Source organism: Macaca fascicularis, chromosome 10 (genome assembly GCF_037993035.2).
Source record: "Macaca fascicularis isolate 582-1 chromosome 10, T2T-MFA8v1.1".
Classification (NCBI taxonomy): Eukaryota; Metazoa; Chordata; class Mammalia; order Primates; family Cercopithecidae; genus Macaca; species Macaca fascicularis.
Genome location: NC_088384.1, coordinates 63,871,163 through 63,890,171, shown reverse-complemented (window position 1 = coordinate 63,890,171; position 19,009 = coordinate 63,871,163). Strand labels below are relative to the sequence as shown.

At 44.7% G+C, this 19,009-nt stretch overlaps 1 protein-coding gene and 1 long non-coding RNA gene across 7 annotated transcripts in view; one reads left to right on the top strand and one right to left on the bottom strand.

The window, feature by feature from the left end:
• The window catches only part of NAPB (NSF attachment protein beta), a 50,628-nt gene extending 43,436 nt beyond the window's left edge, over window positions 1-7,192 (bottom strand). For all 6 annotated transcript variants that reach the window (XM_015457631.3, XM_015457633.3, XM_045362394.2 and 3 more), the window contains exon 1: window positions 7,024-7,192. In XM_015457631.3, coding sequence (XP_015313117.1) covers window positions 7,024-7,121 — 98 coding nt within the window. In that variant the 5' untranslated portion in view covers window positions 7,122-7,192. The remainder of the gene's footprint in view (window positions 1-7,023) is intronic.
• On the top strand, window positions 6,288-11,697 carry LOC135965590 (uncharacterized). Its single transcript, XR_010578544.2, has 2 exons — window positions 6,288-6,457; window positions 10,481-11,697. It is a non-coding gene; the product is annotated as an uncharacterized lncRNA (long non-coding RNA).
• Window positions 11,698-19,009: the final 7,312 nt, after the last annotated feature.

Below are 19,009 nucleotides of genomic sequence, written 5' to 3'. Positions count from 1 at the left end.
TGAAAACTCTCTGTGCTGGGCACGGTGGCTCACGCCTATAATTCCAGCACTTTGGGAGGCCGAGACAGGCGGATCACGAGGTCAGAAATTCAAGACCAGCCTGGCCAACATGGTGAAACCCTGTCTCTACTAAAAATACAAAAATTAGCTGGGCGTGGTGGCACATGTCCGTAATCCCAGCTACTCGGGAGACTAAGGCAGGAGAATTGCTTGAGCCCAGGAGGCAGAGGTTGCAGTGAGCCAAGATCGTGCCACTGCGCTTCAGCCTGGGCAACAGAGCAAGACTCCATCAAAAAAAAAAAAAAAAAGAAGAAGAAAACTCTCTGTACTCCTTGTACTTTTCTACCGTGTACAGTTACAATGTTTATAATAAACAAATATTTAAATAAAAGGCCTGGTACTGGGGCTAACCCCTGTAACAGCAGCAGTTTGGGAAGTTGAGGTCAGCAGAGCAGATCATTTGAGTCCCGGAGTTGCAGACAAGCCTGGGCAATATAGCAAGACCCTGTCTCTACAAAAAATACAAAATTAGTCAGGCGCGGTAGTGCATGCTTGCAGTCCTAGCTACTTGGGAGGCTGAGGTGGGAGGATCTCTTGAGCTCAGGAGGTCAAGGTTGAAGTGAGCAGATATCTGGCCACTGCCTTCCAGCCTAGGCAACAGAGTGAGAGCTTGTCTCAAAAAAATAAATACATACATAAAACGGAAGAAAGTGACTTAAAGTCTTCTTTACTTGGTATAGCTTTACTCTTGCAAACTAGGTAAGAATAAAAGAAAAAAATCAGCATTTATATTAGCATTAATACATTCATTCTCTCCACCAATATTTACCACGTGCCCACCACATGCCTCAGGCTGGGTGACGTGTTAGCCACAGCAACAAAACAGGCAGACTTCCAAGGAGCCACACAGGACCACTGGCCCTCCCTCTCTCTCCAGAGTAACCGCACCTCACAGAGCTCACAAGAATGCAAGAATATGTGGAGAAAACTGCAAAAATGCAACAAGAAAAAGGCCAGTCTGGTAACAGCTTATCATTTGATACCAAGCTGTAACAACCTAAAATCAGAAAACTGGCCGGGCACGGTGGCTCACGCCTGTAATCCCAGCACTTTGGGAGGCAGAGGCGGGTGGATCACAAGGTCAGGAGATCAAGCCCATCCTGGCTAACACGGTGAAACCCCGTCTCTACTAAAAATACAAAAAAATTAGCCAGGCAGGCGTGGTGGCGGGAGCCTGTAGTCCCAGCTACTCCGGAGGCTGAGGCAGGAGAATGTCGTGAACCCGGGAGGTGGAGCTTGCAGTGAGCGGAGATCGCGCCACTGCACTCCAGCCTGGGCGAAGAGCGAGACTCCGTCTCAAAAAAAAAAAAAAAAATCAGAAAACCAAACAATTATAATAAAGTTATATAGCTCTGTGCAACTGAATAAGTATTCTGACCTCATTCAATCCTTAACAACCGTGAAAACCAGATTCTGTCCCTCTGCCCATTTGAAAACTAAAAAAACAAGTTCTGAGTATGATTTACTTGACTATGGTCACCAAAATAGTAAATGAGAACTTGAGCCTCCACCTGGTCTCCCCATGAATAATAATATAATTATATTTCTTATGGGTATTATATAATTTATAAAAATAATTGTTCAATTTATAATCTATTTCTTTTGAGAAAGATACACAAATATACATATGTATTTCTTATACCGTATCACCTGTCTCTATAAGTAAACCTGAGCCTAATAATTTTTTAAAAAGTTCAATCTGCATTTGAATAACAATTGTAACTGAGGAAAACCTAAATGCTTCACCTATGTTATCACATGGCCCCACCATATTCTGGCAAAACTTAAAAGCAATCTTTGTTGAAATAAACACAAGTGAAGAATACTGATAATTTATAGTCTGCAATGCTTAATATTCACAATTTTCACAAACAGCTAATAAATTATAGATTCATAATTATTTCAAGATAACCCAGTGGGGTCTTTCATTAAATTTACATTGACATTGCCAGAATTATAGCTCTTGTGTAAACTCTGAGACTAAACACTGAAAGGCAAAAGAAGACAGCGTTAACCATAAAGAACATCTTTCCATTGGCATTTTTTTTTTTTTTTTTTGAGACGGAGTCTCGCTCGGGGGCCCAGGCTGGAGTGCAGTGGCACGATCTCAGCTCACTACAACCTCCGCCTATCAAGTTCAAGTGATTCTCCTGCCTCAGCCTACCAAGTAGCTGGTATTACAGGTGCCCGCCACCACACCAGGCTAATTTTTGTATTTTTAGTAGAGACAGGGTTTCACCATGTTGGCTAGGCTGGTCTTAAACTCCTGACTTCAAGTGATCCTCCCACCTTGGCCTCCCAGAGTGCTGGGATACAGGCATGAGCCACTGCATCTAGTCTCCACTGTCATTCTTTTTTTATTTTATTTTATTTTATTTATTATTATTATTATACTTTAAGTTCTAGGGTACATGTGCATAACGTGCAGGTTTGTTACATATGTATACTTGTGCCATGTTGGTGTGCTGCACCCATCAACTCGTCAGCACCCATCAACTCGTCATTTACATCAGGTATAACTCCCAATGCAATCCCTCCCCCCTCCCCCCTCCCCATGATAGGCCCCGGTGTGTGATGTTCCCCTTCCCGAGTCCAAGTGATCTCATTGTTCAGTTCCCACCTATGAGTGAGAACATGCGGTGTTTGGTTTTCTGTTCTTGTGATAGTTTGCTAAGAATGATGGTTTCCAGCTGCATCCATGTCCCTACAAAGGACACAAACTCATCCTTTTTGATGGCTGCATAGTATTCCAGCCACATTTTGTGGCTGGAATGTGCCACATTTTCTTAATCCAGTCTGTCACTGATGGACATTTGGGTTGATTCCAAGTCTTTGCTATTGTGAATAGTGCCGCAATAAACATACGTGTGCATGTGTCTTTATAGCAGCATGATTTATAATCCTTTGGGTATATACCCAGTAATGGGATGACTGGGTCATATGGTACATCTAGTTCTAGATCCTTGAGGAATCGCCATACTGTTTTCCATAATGGTTGAACTAGTTTACAATCCCACCAACAGTGTAAAAGTGTTCCTATCCACTGTCATTCTTAAGCACTTTCTTCTATGTGCATTGTGCAGGTTATTCCCAGTCAGGTCTCACAGCAACAAGATGGAGGGGACAGTACTAAAAGAGGCTTTTCCAATTGAAAACTATCTTAATGTCAGCCTCAGGCCGATTTAAAATCATACCAGTACCTCATTAACATTATATGTTGGAATTTGAAATTAACTACAAAATTCCATAGCTCATTCCTGTCAACAAACTAAAGGACAATATAACTCCTTTGGAAGCAGTTTTACTAAATGTACTATACTACAAACTTGAGAAAAAGTTTTAACTCCACAACTACAAAAGCACATCACTGTTTAACTGGTAATTAAGCAGAAACACAAACCATCACAACAGTGGTTTCCTGCAATGTTTGCATCCCTTGTCAGCTCTTTTCCTGGGGAGGAAGGTGGGGGTGGGGAAGGAATACTGATACCTTACCTAACAAGCAGATAAGGCAGAGGATTTGTGCCTTACACAGAGAAGAAATATTTGACTGACACATTCTCATAACTACACAAGCATATTTTCATCTAATTTTACTGAAAGCAACAACAACAACAACAACAAACTGTAGAATACTACTAAGAATACAGTATTGCCACAAAACCAGTGTGAGTGGTAAACACTAGAGGAAAACTCATGACAGGCTTTAATCTGCGGACAGAACATTCAGAATGTCTGTGATGTGAAATATCTGCAATATGCCAAGCACCTTTTAATGACTGCCACAACCTCAAAACAGATCGCCTCTCCTCTTTAAAGCACCAGCTAGTCAGCTCATGAGCTCTGATGATATTCAAGTCAGTCTGTGTGTTTTATTAATTTTGTGTTACGTTAATTCAGGAGTCTGACACAGAGATGGACTACCCTGCGTTTTAAATAAAGGATTACATGTAGACCTTTAGGAATGAATATGGGGACATTCCATAGCTAAGAAGGCAGGCGCAGGGTGGAGTGACATGTATTCCAGTCTAGAAAGGTGATGATACGTGCCATCTATAAGGTAGGATTCTAAACATCTAACACTGATACAGAATCTTAATTGTCCAACTGTCACAGAGACACTACATCTGTTTTCTGGGTTCAGTAATTATATAATATTACTCAACTCCTAAAACTTTAAGTACTCTTCTTCCTGCAAGCTTTCCTGGAGCAAGTATTACTGGAAATAACAGTCTTCAAAGTATAAATCACACTTGCATTAATGGTTAAAGCTCTTTCAGATATTTTATTTCATTAAAAGATCAATGAGGCTGGGCGCGGTGACTCATGCCTGTAAACCCAGCACTTTGGGAGGCCAAGGAAGATGGATCATGAGGTCTGGAGTTCAAGACCAGTCTGGCCAACATAGTGAAACCCTGTCTCTACTAAAAATACAAAACAAACAAACAAACAAACAACTAGCCAGGCGTGGTGGTGGGCGGCTGTAATCCCAGCTACTCAGGAGACTGAGGCAGGAGAATCGCTTGAACCTGGGAGGCAGTGGTTGCAGTGAGCTGAGATCGCACCACTGCACTCCAGCCCGGGCAACAGTGTGAGACTCTGTCTCAAAAAAAAAAAAATCAGTGATGTACTCTAAAAGGTCTTTGGCTCTGAAATTCTGGAAAAGTCATCCGTTTGGTCTACTGCTTCTTTGATAAATAACTGGAGCTGACAATTTTGATTAATATGTTAATTAATATCTCATAGTCACTGTCTCCAACATCCATGGTTCCAAACGTTTTACAAACATAACCTCACTGAACCCGCATAAATTTTGAGATATACTATTATTGTCTCCATTTTATACACTGGAAACTGAAGCACAGAGAGGCTAAGTAACTTGCCCTAAGACCCAAAGCTAGATAATAAACTGACCTGTTGTACCCGGGTAAGAACTAAGATGCACTAACTTTTGTGTAAACTGAGTGTGAATGGTGAAGACTGGTCTTCGTATATGTCCTGTCAATAACATAGGTAGCAACAGTTAAAAGAGAGATGTTTCTTTAAAAACAAAGGCTTTTCAAAATCCTTTAAGGATTATAAGCTCAAGATTTGGCCTAGTTTCCTAAAAACACCGAAAACCTCTTTCCCAAAAGGAGTGTTCTCCTGAGACAAGCACCAAGTGCTGTCATGCTTTTTCCTCTGCCAGTTACAGACTCTTCCACAGGGAAGCACTTCCTGACTTGAAATACGTTGTAACATTAAAATAAACTCCTGGCATGAGGTACTATGGCATTAAATTTTATCAGAGTGAATTTTAAATGTTTTGTGAATCAAAACATTTAAAAGGAGTTAGTGTGGCGCTAGCACTTGATGGTACTGTTAAAACTTTTAAATGCAAAACAAAACATAATTCATAGCTATATCTCCTACACATCACATGAGAAATTCAGAAACCAGCTGTGATAAATGTCCTCTTAGAGGAAGATAAGGGACCCTTATCTTCATGCATTTTTGCAGCCCTTTATGCATTTCTGCAGTTATGAGTACTGCACGAAACTTGTCCTTAAGCATTTCCTAAAGATATATCAATAGCCGTAAAGTACTATAATTTATAGCCAAAAGAATGAAGTTGGCAAAACAAGCTAAGAGCCCATTACGTGTGTCTTCGGAAATAAGAGTCTGAACTGAATGTGTACAGAAATGAAATCGTGTCTAGTCATGCAATGGGTTAAGTATCTGCTCTTGGTAACAGCAAAGGATCTTTCACTTTCAAAAGAAAAAAACGAAAACAGGCACACACAAAATTTCTGCCTTTCTCATCCTAAACAGCTGAATCATTCACATATTCAACAGCCCAGAAGAATTCTGGGCTGTCAGTGCGGGCTCTGCTTTTTGAGAGCTTGGAATTCAAAATCCTCCTTAAGAGAGCAAGGAAGAATTACAGGAGATTAACGGGATTCCCAAAGGGCGCTGACTTAAACCGGAGCAGCGTCACCGTTAATCAAACAGGAGGCCCTGGCTATCAATCAATCTCCGGAGAAGGAAAAATACTATGCTGAGAAAATACATTCGTTCATTATTCAAGTATTTACTAAAGGTGTACTCGGCGCAAGGCCCCTGGCGGGAGGCCAACAAGCACACCAGCTCTGGATCCGGCGCCTGGCAGCCCCCTCCCCCGCGGGGCCCACCAGCAGGCAGGACGCCCCCAGCAGCGCGTGCCAGGCGCCAGGGGCGGCCCCTGCACTGACCCCTCCGGTTCCTCCCGGGCGCGCCTCACCCGGACCGGTCTCCGGAGCGATACGGGCTTCAACGTGGCGAAATGCACCAATACGACTCGCCACGCACGGAGAAGGGGGCCCCACGCGCGCCCCGGGCTACCCCGCCCCCGGCCCTCAGGGAGCTGCTGACCTGCTAGGTAGTGGGACCCCCGCACCAACCCGGGCCAGGGCGACGGGGAAGATCCGGGGTCTCCAGAGGGCGCGTGGGGCTGACAGCCCCCCTAGAGTGTTCTAGGGGCTTCCTGGGGCGCTTGGGGGGATCTGGGGGTCCTAGGGGTTCTCTGAAAGGCGCGTGGGGGCTGAGGGTCCCTGTGAGACTCTGGGGATTCCAAGGGGGCGTGTTAGGGGATCTGGAGGGCGTGTGGGGGCTGAGGAACCCTGGGGGGGTTCTGCCGGCCCTAGGGGGTCTCTAAAGTGCGCGTGGGGGCTGAGAGCCCCTGGGAGGATGCGGGGTTTCCAGGGACCCTGGGGGGCCCTGTGGGGTCTCCGGAGGGCGCGTGCGGACTGAGGGCCCCGGGGCGTCCTGGGGACTCCAGGGGGCGCTAGGGGGCCCTACAGGATTTCTGGAGGACGCCTGCAGGCTGAGGGCCCCTAGGCGTGGTCTGAGGGTCCCAGAGGTCGCGTGGGGGACTCGGGGGGTCAGCGTGAAAGGAAGGGGGCCAAGTACCGAGACCCCCTAGGGCACGCACGGTCTGGCGCTCACCCAAACAGCCCTCGGAGGAAGGAGTGGGAGGCCTTGACTCGCTTCTCGGCCTCCGCCATCAGCTGTACCGCCTCACGCTCCTTCCCCGCGTTGTCCATGTTGCCAGCCGCAGCCGCCACAGCCCCCTCAGCCGGCTCGCTGCGCGCCCAGGCGCCTTAGCCCTCCCTCTGGCGGCCGCAGGGGCGCAGGCGCAGGCGCGACGCGCGAGGCCTTTCGGGAGCTGTAGCCCAGGTCCTGTCATGGGGGCGGGGATGCGCGAGCCGCCTACTACAGTTCCCAGGAGGCCCCGGAGAGGGGGGTGTGTGAGCCGAGCATACGCACAGCTAACTCCCGGGACATCGGCGCAGGGGGCGTGACCACCCAGAGGGGTCCTGGGCCAAGGTGAACTTTAATCTTTTAGGTATGAGGATATGGTAAATGATCCGTGGCCTCTAGTAAATATCACCTACTCAGTAAAACTCGCATGGCAATGGGATGGATGAAGGAACAGGGGGATAACAGATTGGATGGAACCCACACCCTACATGCAAGTTCTGCAAAAGAGAATCTGGTGTAGCCACCAAAGCATCACATGCTTGATACCGCCTACCAAAAAATGAGCAACAGCTGGCAATAAAAGCCATTTTTATCTCCAAGAGCAAGACTTCCCCAATATAAGTTCAGTTATTTTTAAATCTCCCCAAACTAACTTTCTGTTGGTCCTCTCTTCCTTGGTTATAAATGAGTTGCATATATGCAATATATGCACAATCCACTCTTTTGTTGACTGAATTATATTCAGTGGATATCAACCACTGAACTCTTATCCTTTACATAATACTGGCCATAGTGGATGGATCTCCAGGGACAAAATTTGTGCCTGCCAGGAAGACTTTTAATCTCCTAGGAGAAGTATCCATAGATAGATGGAATCCTGTGCCAGAGACTTTCAGGCCTGTCCCAGAGGGAGTTATTTTTGAATACAATGTCTAGACCATTCAAGCTTGGCAGTGCTAAGGCAGAGATGCTGAGGATTTATGACAGTTTCAAACTATTAATAAATACACTCTGGGCACTGGCATGCAAAATTTTAAAAAATGAAGACTGTCTGTAGAGAGCAAGGCAAGAGGGGCCAAACTCCTAGAAAGAAAGTTGACTAAAGCACATATCACAGAGTTCATACATTTCAGGCCTCTGTAGAGATAGAAAGAAATCTCAGCTCTTCATGCAGTTTATTTACGATTACTACATGCGTTATTCTAACTTTGAAAAGCTGATCTGTGTGCTTTTGGAGAGAGAAGGAGGCAGGAAGTTGGAGGTGACCGTAAATGCAGGGGACATCAGAGAAAAACCGTAAAAAGTGAACATAAGCATTTGGAAAGCAGAGCAGTCTATGGGTGTTTAATGGAGTGAGGCTAAATCAAAAACTCCTAAGTAAATCAGTGTGTTGATTAAATCAGTTCCCAAACGTGGTTTGATGCAGAAGCTCTAATGGATATTTAAGAAATACTGATTGCTAGGCCACTGGATTTTGGTATCAAGGTCTCTTGCAGCTGGGGTCTAGAAAATGCACATTTTGAAATCCACCCCTATTCTAAAGCACACAGTTCTAGATTCTCAAATCTGTAGTCAGTTGAAAAGGAGCCGGAACAGACTGCCTCCTCGAAGCTAGTACTTGCAATTAAGAGAGACATTTTTGGTGGTTTCTGGTAATTTCCTTCATTCTCTTCTTTGTCACAGGAAATTTGTGGGCACTCCCACCATTCCGCCAGTCCACACGAAAGCGGGAGAAAACCTTCAAAATTTAATTACTGTGTAGAGCAAGTGCTTTCTTCTCCCAGAGGCTGGGGGAGGAAATGAGGCAGGGCAGGGAGATGAACATCACAGAATAAGGCCTGACTAGAGAGACAGTTGAGGAATCCTTGAAACAAGAAGGAAAAGAAAAGGAGAAGCACCCCTGGTGTGGATCAGGAGAAGAGTAGAAGTCACCTTGGAGAAGAGCCAAAAGACCCACTGCCCACACCTGCGCTGCCCAGGATGGAACTGCCTACCACTGGTGGCCATTTACATTCACATTAAATAATATTAAATAAAATGTAAAGTTCCATTTCAGGGCTGTACTAGCCACATTTCAAGTGCTCAATAGCCACACATAGCCAGTGGCTACTGAAAGAGTTAAAAATATATCACCCTGCTGGATTGACTAAGTTAGACACCTGGTGGATTGACTAAGTTAGATGCCTGAGGGCGGTGGCTCACACCTGTAATCCCAAAACTTTGGGAGGTTGAGGCAAGCGGATCACTTGAGGTGACTAGTTCAAGACCAGCCTAGCCAACACAATGAAACCCCATCTGTACTAAAAATACAAAATTTACAAAAAATACAAAAATTAGCTGGGTGTGGTGGTGCATGCCTGTAATCCCAGTTACTCAGGAGGCTAAGGCAGGAGAATCACTTGAACCTGAGAGGTGGAACAGAGGTTGCAGTGAGCCAAGATCGCGCCATTACACTCCAGCCTGGGTGACAGAGTAAGTGAGACTCTGTCTCAAAAAAAAAGACACCTGAAAAACGACAGGTGCAAGAAGATTACTTTGACCTTTTTCTTTTCTTTTTGCATACAGAATACACACTGGATGCTTTGACCTCTTGTTTCTTTCTTTTTCTTTTCTTTTCTTTTTTTTTTTTGAGACAGAGTTTCGCTCTGTTGCCCAGGCTGGAGCACAGTGGTGCAATCTCGGCTCACTGCAAGCTCTGCCTCGTGGGTTCATGCCATTCCCCTGCCTCAGCCTCCTGAGTGACTGGGACTACAGACGCCCGCCACCACACCCGGCTAATTTTTTGTATTTTTAGTAGAGACGGGGTTTCACCGTGTTAGCCAGGATGGTCTCGATCACCTGACCTCACGATCCGCCCGCCTCGGCCTCCCAAAGTGCTGGGATTACGGCGTGAGCCACTGTGCCTGGCCCCAACCTCTTGTTTCTTTAAAGCAAGAGATGAAACTCCCATATGAAAGATGTCCTTCTTATACTAGCAATAAAGCAACATTTTTATCATCAAAGGCAGGAAGTTGAGTCCAAGAGAATTCTGTACAAACCCTGTTAAACTAACCCTTATCTTCCTAGTCACTTTTCTATCCAATTAACTACCCTAGCCCAAACTCCTCTGCCTCATCACATTTTCAGTTTACTATTCTTTGTCCAATTCAGTAAATAAGTAACATACTCTAACTGCTTCTTTGGGTTTTTATTTCCTTATGAGGCCTCCCATGCCATGTAAAACTTGTATCAAATACATCTGTGTGCTTTTCTGCTATTAACTTGTCTTATATAAGTTTAATTTTCAGACTCCACCAGGAGCCTAGGTGGATGGAGCATGAGATGCTGCCCTACACTACTATATTGGACTGCACAGAGAACAATTTTATCGTTGCACAAGTCCTAGTGGATTGCACTAGCCTCTATGTGCCTTGCTTTTCAGAAACTCCAGACACGTGTAAGAAAAGAAGAAAAAGGCTTCGGGGAGTTTCTGAGAAGTCAGAGCAGGAATGGAGCCTGTAGCCTGAACAAGGCAGAGCCAACAGTACTGCTGGCTTTTCCCTGTGAGCAGATGGAGGTGGACACCTGGACGCTCAGACTGAATCAACACACACCCCGAAATATGATCCATCAAGACAGGCCTGAAGCTACTGGAGAACCCCAACACTAAGAAAGCCAGAGTCAGAAAAGAACAGAATCGATATGGAGAAAGGGTGTAGCCATCTGCGTGTGTTCACAGAAGGAGAGAAAGCACCAGGCAAAGATCCAGTATGGAAAGTTACAGGACATCACTGCTGCTTCACTGAAGCAAAGCAAGAAGGCTCACCCACATTCAAGGGGAGGGAAATGAGACACCATTTCCTGATGGGAGGGCCTCCGAGGATTTGCAGATGTTTTCACAGCACAACAGCTAGGTTAGAGGGAGTCCGTGCTCACCCTGGTCCACTCTGGTTGCATTGACAAAGTTGGGAAGCTGGAGCCCCTACGCTGGGGTTGGGGGACAGCCCTCAGCTCACATGGCCCTGCATGGTATGGCCCAAGGGTACCTGCCCAGGTCTGCAGTGGCCTCCTCTGATGACATCTCAGCCTTGCTTCTGCCTGAAATGCTAAGCGTGGCTCAGAGTCATCGGACAAGGTCAAACCATCTAAAGCAGAGTGTTCTACTTCAGAAGGCAGGGAAGAAGGAAGTCCATTTCAGGAGGCTCTTCACCCAAAATCGTTAAAGGAATGCATTAATGAAAATAAATCTTCCATCTGTGTGGATGAGGTTGTGCAAATCTAAGGATAGAATTTAATTGTTCTATTTACAGTGATTCTTTTCATTTTTCTCATAGACTAACAAAACCCAAGAACATTTGAATGGCACATTTCAGAGAAATAATTAAACAGCTTTTGTTAATCTCTAAAAAACTTTTTGAAACAACATCAGTTTACGTGTTTGTGTGTTATGTGTGTGGGGTGACATTTCACACCCTGTCAAAATTGTCACAAGTTTCCCCAAATGTAACTTTATTAATCTTACTTAACCTTTCCTTAAAAAATGACTTTACAAAATTCAGACCAAAAAGTTAGAAAAGGTAAAATTAAATATATACAAATATCTGTTAGGGAAAACAAAAAATGGTAAATTAAGTTAAAATAAATGCTTATGAGAAAATACATATTATTGTCATTAGTAAGTGTTCTTCTTCTTTTTTTTTTTTTTTTTTTTTTTTTTTTTTTCTGAGACAGGGTCTTGCTCTGCTGCCCAGGCTGAAGTGCACAATCACAGCTCACTGCAGCCTAAATCTCCCAGGAGTGAGTGATCCTCCTACCTCAGCCTCCTGAGTAGCTGGGACTACAGGCATGTACCACCAAACCCAGCTGTTTTTTTAATTTTTATTTTTAGTAGAGATGAGGTCTTGCTGTCTTGCCCAGGCTGGTCTCAAACTCCTGAGCTCAAGCAGTCTTTCCATCTCTGCCTCCCAAAGTGCTGGGATTACGGGCATGAGCCACTGTGCCCGACCAAATATTCTTCTTTTTATTAGCTGATATAAAAGTCTACAAACAAGTTTTGAAATTAACTTGATGCCTTTATTTATGGCAAATGGGCAAAAGATCATTTTGACAATTTTTATTTATATTATATGTTCTAGGACCTTTCTTATCTATGCTTAATATAAGTTATGGTTATGAGCCACAGACACAATTGCTTAAAGGGAAAAATGGTTTATTTCCCACATACTCTTTGAATTCCTTTCACATCATTATTTAATATTACATTAGGAGAAATTTTAGGAAAAAAAGATGCTCATAATTCTACCTACCCAACGAAACATTTTTAATTTTTTATACATATATAGTGCTATCTCATTTTTGTCCATGAAACTTACACACATGTAAGTATGATTAGGAGTATGCTTGTAGTTTGTATTTTTTGTTTGTTTATGAAACATATATTTTCTCTGTTGCTATAAGTGTTTGTAATTGATTGTTAATGGCCAATAGTTGAATGAATCAAATTTCACAAAACCTTTTTCCACTGTGGTATATTTGGTTTGCATCACATCTGGCTCTTATGGAAACATCTAAGACTGTCTTGGAAAGTTAAATAATTTTCCCATCACTAAATTACACTGTCCCAGGCTTATTTAGGGTGCGGTGCTAGCATTTCTTCGTAATCAGGTGGGAAGAACTGGGTCTTCACAAATCTACTCTTAGCATGGTAGTAACTGGCTTTAAAAACAGTCAACCCTTATTTTTCATGGATTTCATATTTGCAAATTCACCTACTTGCTGAAATTAAGTTGCAATCCTAAAATCAACACTTGTGGCAATTTTGCAGTCATTCACGGGCATTCAGAGTGGGAAAAAATGTGGGTGGCCTGACACATATGTTCCAAGCTGAGGTCAAACACAGCAACACTCTGCCTTCTTGTTCCAGCTGTTGTTGTTTTTTGTTTGTTTGTTTGTTTTTTGAGATGGAGTCTCACTCTGTCTACCAGGCTGCAGTGCAGTGGCTCGATCTCAGCTCACTGTAACCTACACCTCCTGGGTTCAAGCAATTCTCCTGCCTCAGCCTCCCAAGTAGCTGGGAATACAGGCACATGCCACCATACCCAGCTAAGTTTTGTATTTTTAGTAGAGATGGGGTTTCCCCATGTTGATCAGGCTGGTCTCGAACTCCTGACCTCAGGTAATCCACCCACCTTGGCCTTGAGCCACCACTCCCAGCCTTGTTCCAGCTTTTATATTGTTAACAAGTGTCCTTTTTCACAGCCTGTTTAGTGTCACATTTTGCAATTTTGTGGTTTTTTTTTTTTTTTTTTTTAAGAGGTGGGGTCTTGCTGTGTTACCCAGGTTGATCTCGAACTCCTGAGCTCAAGTGCCTTCAGCCTTGGCCTCCCAAAGTGCTGGGATTACAGGTATGAGCCACCACATGTGGTTTCAGTTTTGTGCTTTTTTGGTTGGCGATTTTGCCATTTAAATCCCCAGGCATAGTGCTGCAGTGCTATCTAGTTCCTAAGCACAGGAAGGCTGTGAGGTGCCTTATGGAGAAAATGTGTCTTAAATAAGCTTCATTCAGGCATTTACAGAGCTCTTGGTGATGAGCTTGATGATAACGAGTCAACTATATACATTTTAAAAGACACCTCTAACTAGAGACACACATAAAACGAGGTTATATATTGATCAATTAAAAGAAAGTGTTGTAACCAGAGACTCAAGGAAACCAAGCCTTGTATTTTTCCTGGGGACAATGGTTTAGCATTTACTACTTCTGTGTTTGCAGAGATTTTATAGAAGATAACTTCTGCAAATGATGAAAATCAGCTCCACATTGGGAGAGTATCTGGACAAAGAAATGAAATGAAGTCAGATCATAGAATCTCCCTTTCCCAATCCCTAAAAGGAACGGGTAAAAAGGTAAAAACTAGCAGCTCTTCAAGAGAATTAAGACAGAGGGAAATCGTCTGGCGCTGGCTAATTTCTGTTTGCCCCCTAGCCCCACTTGCTACCCCTCTGTTATAGTTAATTTTATGTGTCAACTTGACTGGGTCACAGAATGCCCAATATCTGTTAAATGTTATTTCTGGATAGGTCTGTGAGGATGTTTCTGGAAAAGGTCAGCATTTGAATCAGTGGACGGAGTAAAAGCAAATGGCTTCCAATGTGAGTGACACCATCCAATCCAATCCACTGAGTGCCCGAGTGGCAGATGGTTGAATTAGCTCTGCCTGGCTGTTTGGACTCTGACATCAATCTTCTCCTGTCCTCAGCGCTCCTGGTTATTAAGCCTTCAGACTCGGGTTGGAATCTACACCCGTGGCTCTCCAGCTCTCAGACCTTCAAACTATACCATTGGTTTTCTTTGGTTTCCAGCTTGCAAACAGCAGATGGTGGACTTCGAGGCCTCCATAATTGTACAAGCCAATCCTTTATAATAAATATCTTCATATCTATGTGTTTCTCTGGAGAACCCTGACTAATGCACTTTCTCCATGCCGCTCTCTGCTCCACAACACAGGCTGCTGTGGACTCCATCAGTAGGGCCCTTGTGCCCTATAACTTCTGTTTGTGTTTGACAACAAGATGCCTAGGCATGAGGTAGAGGACAGAGGGGATTGAGATCATGGTGTTTGTCCCCTGCTCCCTCTACAAGGTGGCCAACTGGCACTCCAATTCTTTCCAGATTGTTTACCTCATCTTTCAGGCTTAGGGTTGCTGGCATGGCTGCTGCTAGCTGCAGACATTTGCCCTGTGCCCTGGGGTTTCTGTGCACCTGCACCATTGCACAGTGCCCTGTATGGAAACTTCCCTGAACTCTCCTGTTGCAAGTGTGCCTGTGCTGACTGTGGAGACCCAGACTGACATGCTCCCCAACTCATTGGATGAGGCCAGTATAACCTTGAAACCCAAACCAGGAAAGCACAATATGAGAAAAAACAATCATCGGCCAGTTTAACTCATGAAGATAGATACAAAAATTCTGAAGAAAACATTAGTAAACGTACCATGCACAAATATCTGGATGGATTATGGACATAAATGGGAAATGCTGAACTTTAAAAATTTCAGAAAAAATTATTTAAAAGTAGCTTTATGACCTTGATTTCCTAAATAAGACATAAAAATGCAAACCATGAGAGAAAAATCAATACATTCTTTCCATTAAGAATATTTTTTCATCAACATGCCATAAATAAAATGAAAAGACAACCACAACCCAGAGGATGATATTTGCAAGAAGGATAAAGAAATCCTACGAATCAGCTGAAGACAACCAAAAAGAAAAATGGGCAAAAGAGCTGAACCTGAAGTCTTAATTACAGATTTCAACAAACTCTTGGCCCTCTTCTGCTTTTGCTGCTCATTACTTCAGTGGGAAGAGCATCTGCTTACAGAAAACCAGAAAGATCTCAGGAGAAGGTGGAAGCAGGAGTGTCGCGGCCTGCAGAATCCACCTGCTTTTTCTTTGCTTTCAAAATGGAACCTGATGACTATTTAAGAGCTGGTAAACAGATACCGTGTTGTGGAAAACGTCTGCAGAAAGGAGACCAAAGGCTGGGTGAGGATGATGACCTCCCCATAAGCCCCTCCACCCTGGACATCCTTGGCCTCTTGTGACATGCTCTGACTTTTTAAGCCTTGTGATTTCTCAGGTTTCTGTGTCTGGAAAGAGAAAATGTACCCTGGGACCTTTGGAGTGATGCCAGTTTGGAACCATCTGTAGCACCGCCTTGTTTGCTGACATTCTGTGTGCCTGCCGCTGGCCTGCTCCCCAGAATCAGAAGGCATTTCCAGCCAAGGTCAGCCATGTTCTTCTGCCGCTGCCCTGGAGGTGAGGGCTCAGGGCTGCAGTGGGAGCTGCTGCTGGCAGTGTGGACTCTGCTCCCCTACCCCCGCCCTGCAGCCATGGCTGGGAGAGTCCTCAAGCAGGCACAGACTGCTAACCATTCCTTCCTGGGCCATGTGTGGAGGGTGCCTGGCAGCAGACGGGTCGCAAATAGACTTGCTTTCTGCCTGGGTTATATCCAGGTCAGCAGCCAGCCTAGAACAAAATTATTTAGGGGAAAAAGCAGAGCTTGTCAAATAGTGCGACAAGCAAAAAAAGAAAAAAAAGAAAGAAAAGAGAGAGTGGAGAGAAGAAACCAACTGAGATCAGCCGTGTTATTTACAGAGGACGATTTGTTTCCCCAGAGTGATGGGAAAATTTCAGATAGCAGATGTAAGCTGATGGAGAGAGTGTCACAGTGTGACCCTTTCCCAGCACCAATGCCATATCTACTGGTGAAGGAGTGATGAAAAGCTACAGCCAGGAAACTCCCTGTCTGCAGGTTCCTCAGCCCACGCAAGCAGAGCCTGCTGGGATAAAACACATCACCATGTTCTTGTTTGTTTCCTGCTTCTCCTAGGAGCTTGACTGATAAAGAAATCCTGAGCTTGGTCGTCAACAGAGAGAACCAGGAAGTTCTGCAACTCATAGAGGGCCCCTGTGGGACACGCACCATCTCATCCACACAGCACCAAGCCACGGGTTGATCCAACAGGAATCCCACACTTGCCATCATGCCAGGTCCAGCAGTGGCCTGTTACCAGGTTCAGCTCATGAGATAGGAGGCCTGGTTTGCTGGACTCCTGGGAAAGATACGTTCCTTCCTTCTTTCCTTCCTTCCTTCCTTCCTTCCTTCCTTCCTTCCTTCCTTCCTTCCTTCCTTCCTTCCTTCCTTCCTTCCTTCCTTTTTCTTTCTTTCTTTCTTTTTAGACGGGGTCTTACTCTGTAGGATAGGCTGGAGTGCAGTGGCACAATCACAGCTCACTGCATTCTAGACCTCCAGGGCTCAAGCGATCCTTTCACCTCAGCCTCCAGAGTTGCTGAGACTATAGGCGTGTGCTCCCTGGCTAATTTTTGTGTTTTTTAGTAGAGATGGGGTTTCACCATGTTGGCCAGGCAGATCTTGAACTCCTGGCCTCATGTGATCTGCTCACCTTGGCCTCCCCAAAGTGTTGGGATTACAGGTGTGAGCCACTGCGCCAGGCCAAATTGCACATATTTAAAGTGTACAATTTGATGAGATTTGTCGTACGTATGCATCTGTGGAATCATCACTACAATTCATACAACAGACATATCTATCACCTGAAGTTTTCTCATGCCCTTTTGCTATCCTTCTCTCCTATGCCCCTCATTCCACGGACATGAGCAGACCCCACATTTCCTGTTATTCCATTGTCTAACCAGAGCTCGTATTTTTCCCTTCTTTTATTGGCAAGAACAGGGCTCCTATTTGTTATAGCCAGCACTCCTAATTTACTCTTGTTCCATGGAAATACTCAGGCCCCTACTTTTCCATTATTTCATGGCAGTAACCAGACAACTAAGTCCTCTATTTCCCTTTGTTTTGTCACTCAAGCTGGAGTGCTTGGTGCAATCTCAGCTCATTGCAGCCTTGACTTCTCTTGGGCTCAGGCGATCCTCCCACCTCAGCTTCCCGAGTAGCTGGGACTACAGGTATGTGCCACCATGCCTGGCTAATTTTTGTATTTTCTGTAGAGACAGGGTTTCATCATGTTGCCCAGGCTGGTCTGGAACTCCTGGGCTGAAGCAATCCTCCAGCCTCAGCCCCCAAGCGTCAGCCTCTATGCTCTGCCCCTATTCCATGCTGTAACCAAGCTCCCTGTCTCCCTTTATACATGCACCTGACCAGAATCGTATTTTTTCCTGATTCCATGTCCACAGAGTCAGAGATCAGCGTCCTACTGCCACAAGCTAAGGAATGCCAGTGTGACCTGTTAGGCCCCTCACATCTCCTTCTGTAGCATAGCCAGGGCCTATGTTTTCCTTTTCTTCAATTAAAATTGCCAGTGACTCATTTTCCTCTTCACAGACGCAACCAACTCCCATGTTTCTTAAGCAGATTTATTGTTTATGCTTTGAGCCCCACATCCATGGGGTTTCGAATACGGCCCAACTAATGTTATTTTTCCTCTCTATGGGCCTCAGTCTGACAGGAGTATTCCAGGTGTCCAGGGGATGCTGAGATGACCCAGGTCTGAGTGGCCTCCCCGATTACTCAGAATCCTTCATTATCTATTCTACAGCAAGTGGCCCTCGGCAGCTCAGGCTCAGGGAATTTCAAACATATCACCTCCACCGGCTGGACAAGTCCTCTCGAGACAGGCTCTGGGGCCAAGGGAGGATGTTGTGACAGGTGCTAGCAACATTGTCATGATGGAAGGTGGCCTGGCTTCTGGGACAGGAGGGACCTGACCAGGCCAAGGGTTAAGTGTGGGTTCAGAGTCACAGAAGAATCACGAAGAAGATGTTCTTATGCACCCGACACCTGACTTGGGAGCAGGTTCTTTCCCTATATCCAGTTAGTCTCTACCACAACCCAAGAGGAGTCTTTCTCCCCATTCTCATATTACAGATGAAGAAACTCAGCATAGGGAGATGAGGTAACTCTCCCAGAGTCCCCAGCGAAGGACTTGAGCCAGGACAGTTGGATCCTAAGGCTCCTGCTTCCCCCCTCCTCAGCACGCTACTCTTCATAGAACAATGCTTTATTTACTTTTGGACATTTTAACCTTTATTTTGGAATAATTTCAGACTTAAACAAAGGTTGCAAAAATAGCGTAAAGCATTCTCATATACCCTTCATTCCACTTCCCCAAATTTTAACGTATTATACAATCACAGTACAACGGTGAAAACTAGAATATCAACATTCACACAATACTATTAACTAATCTGCAGATTTTATTCACATTTCATCAACTATTCCACTAATGTTTTGTTCTGGTGGGATTCCATTTAGGGTGTTTTTCTGCTGCTTTTTGTTTTTCCTTTTTTCTTTTTCTTTTTCTTTTTCTTTTTTTTTTTTTGAGACAGAGTCTCACTCTGTCACCCAGGCTGGAGTGCAGCGGCGCCATCCCGGCTCACTTCAGCCTCCACCTCCTGGGTTCAAGCGATTCTCCTGCCTCAGCCTCT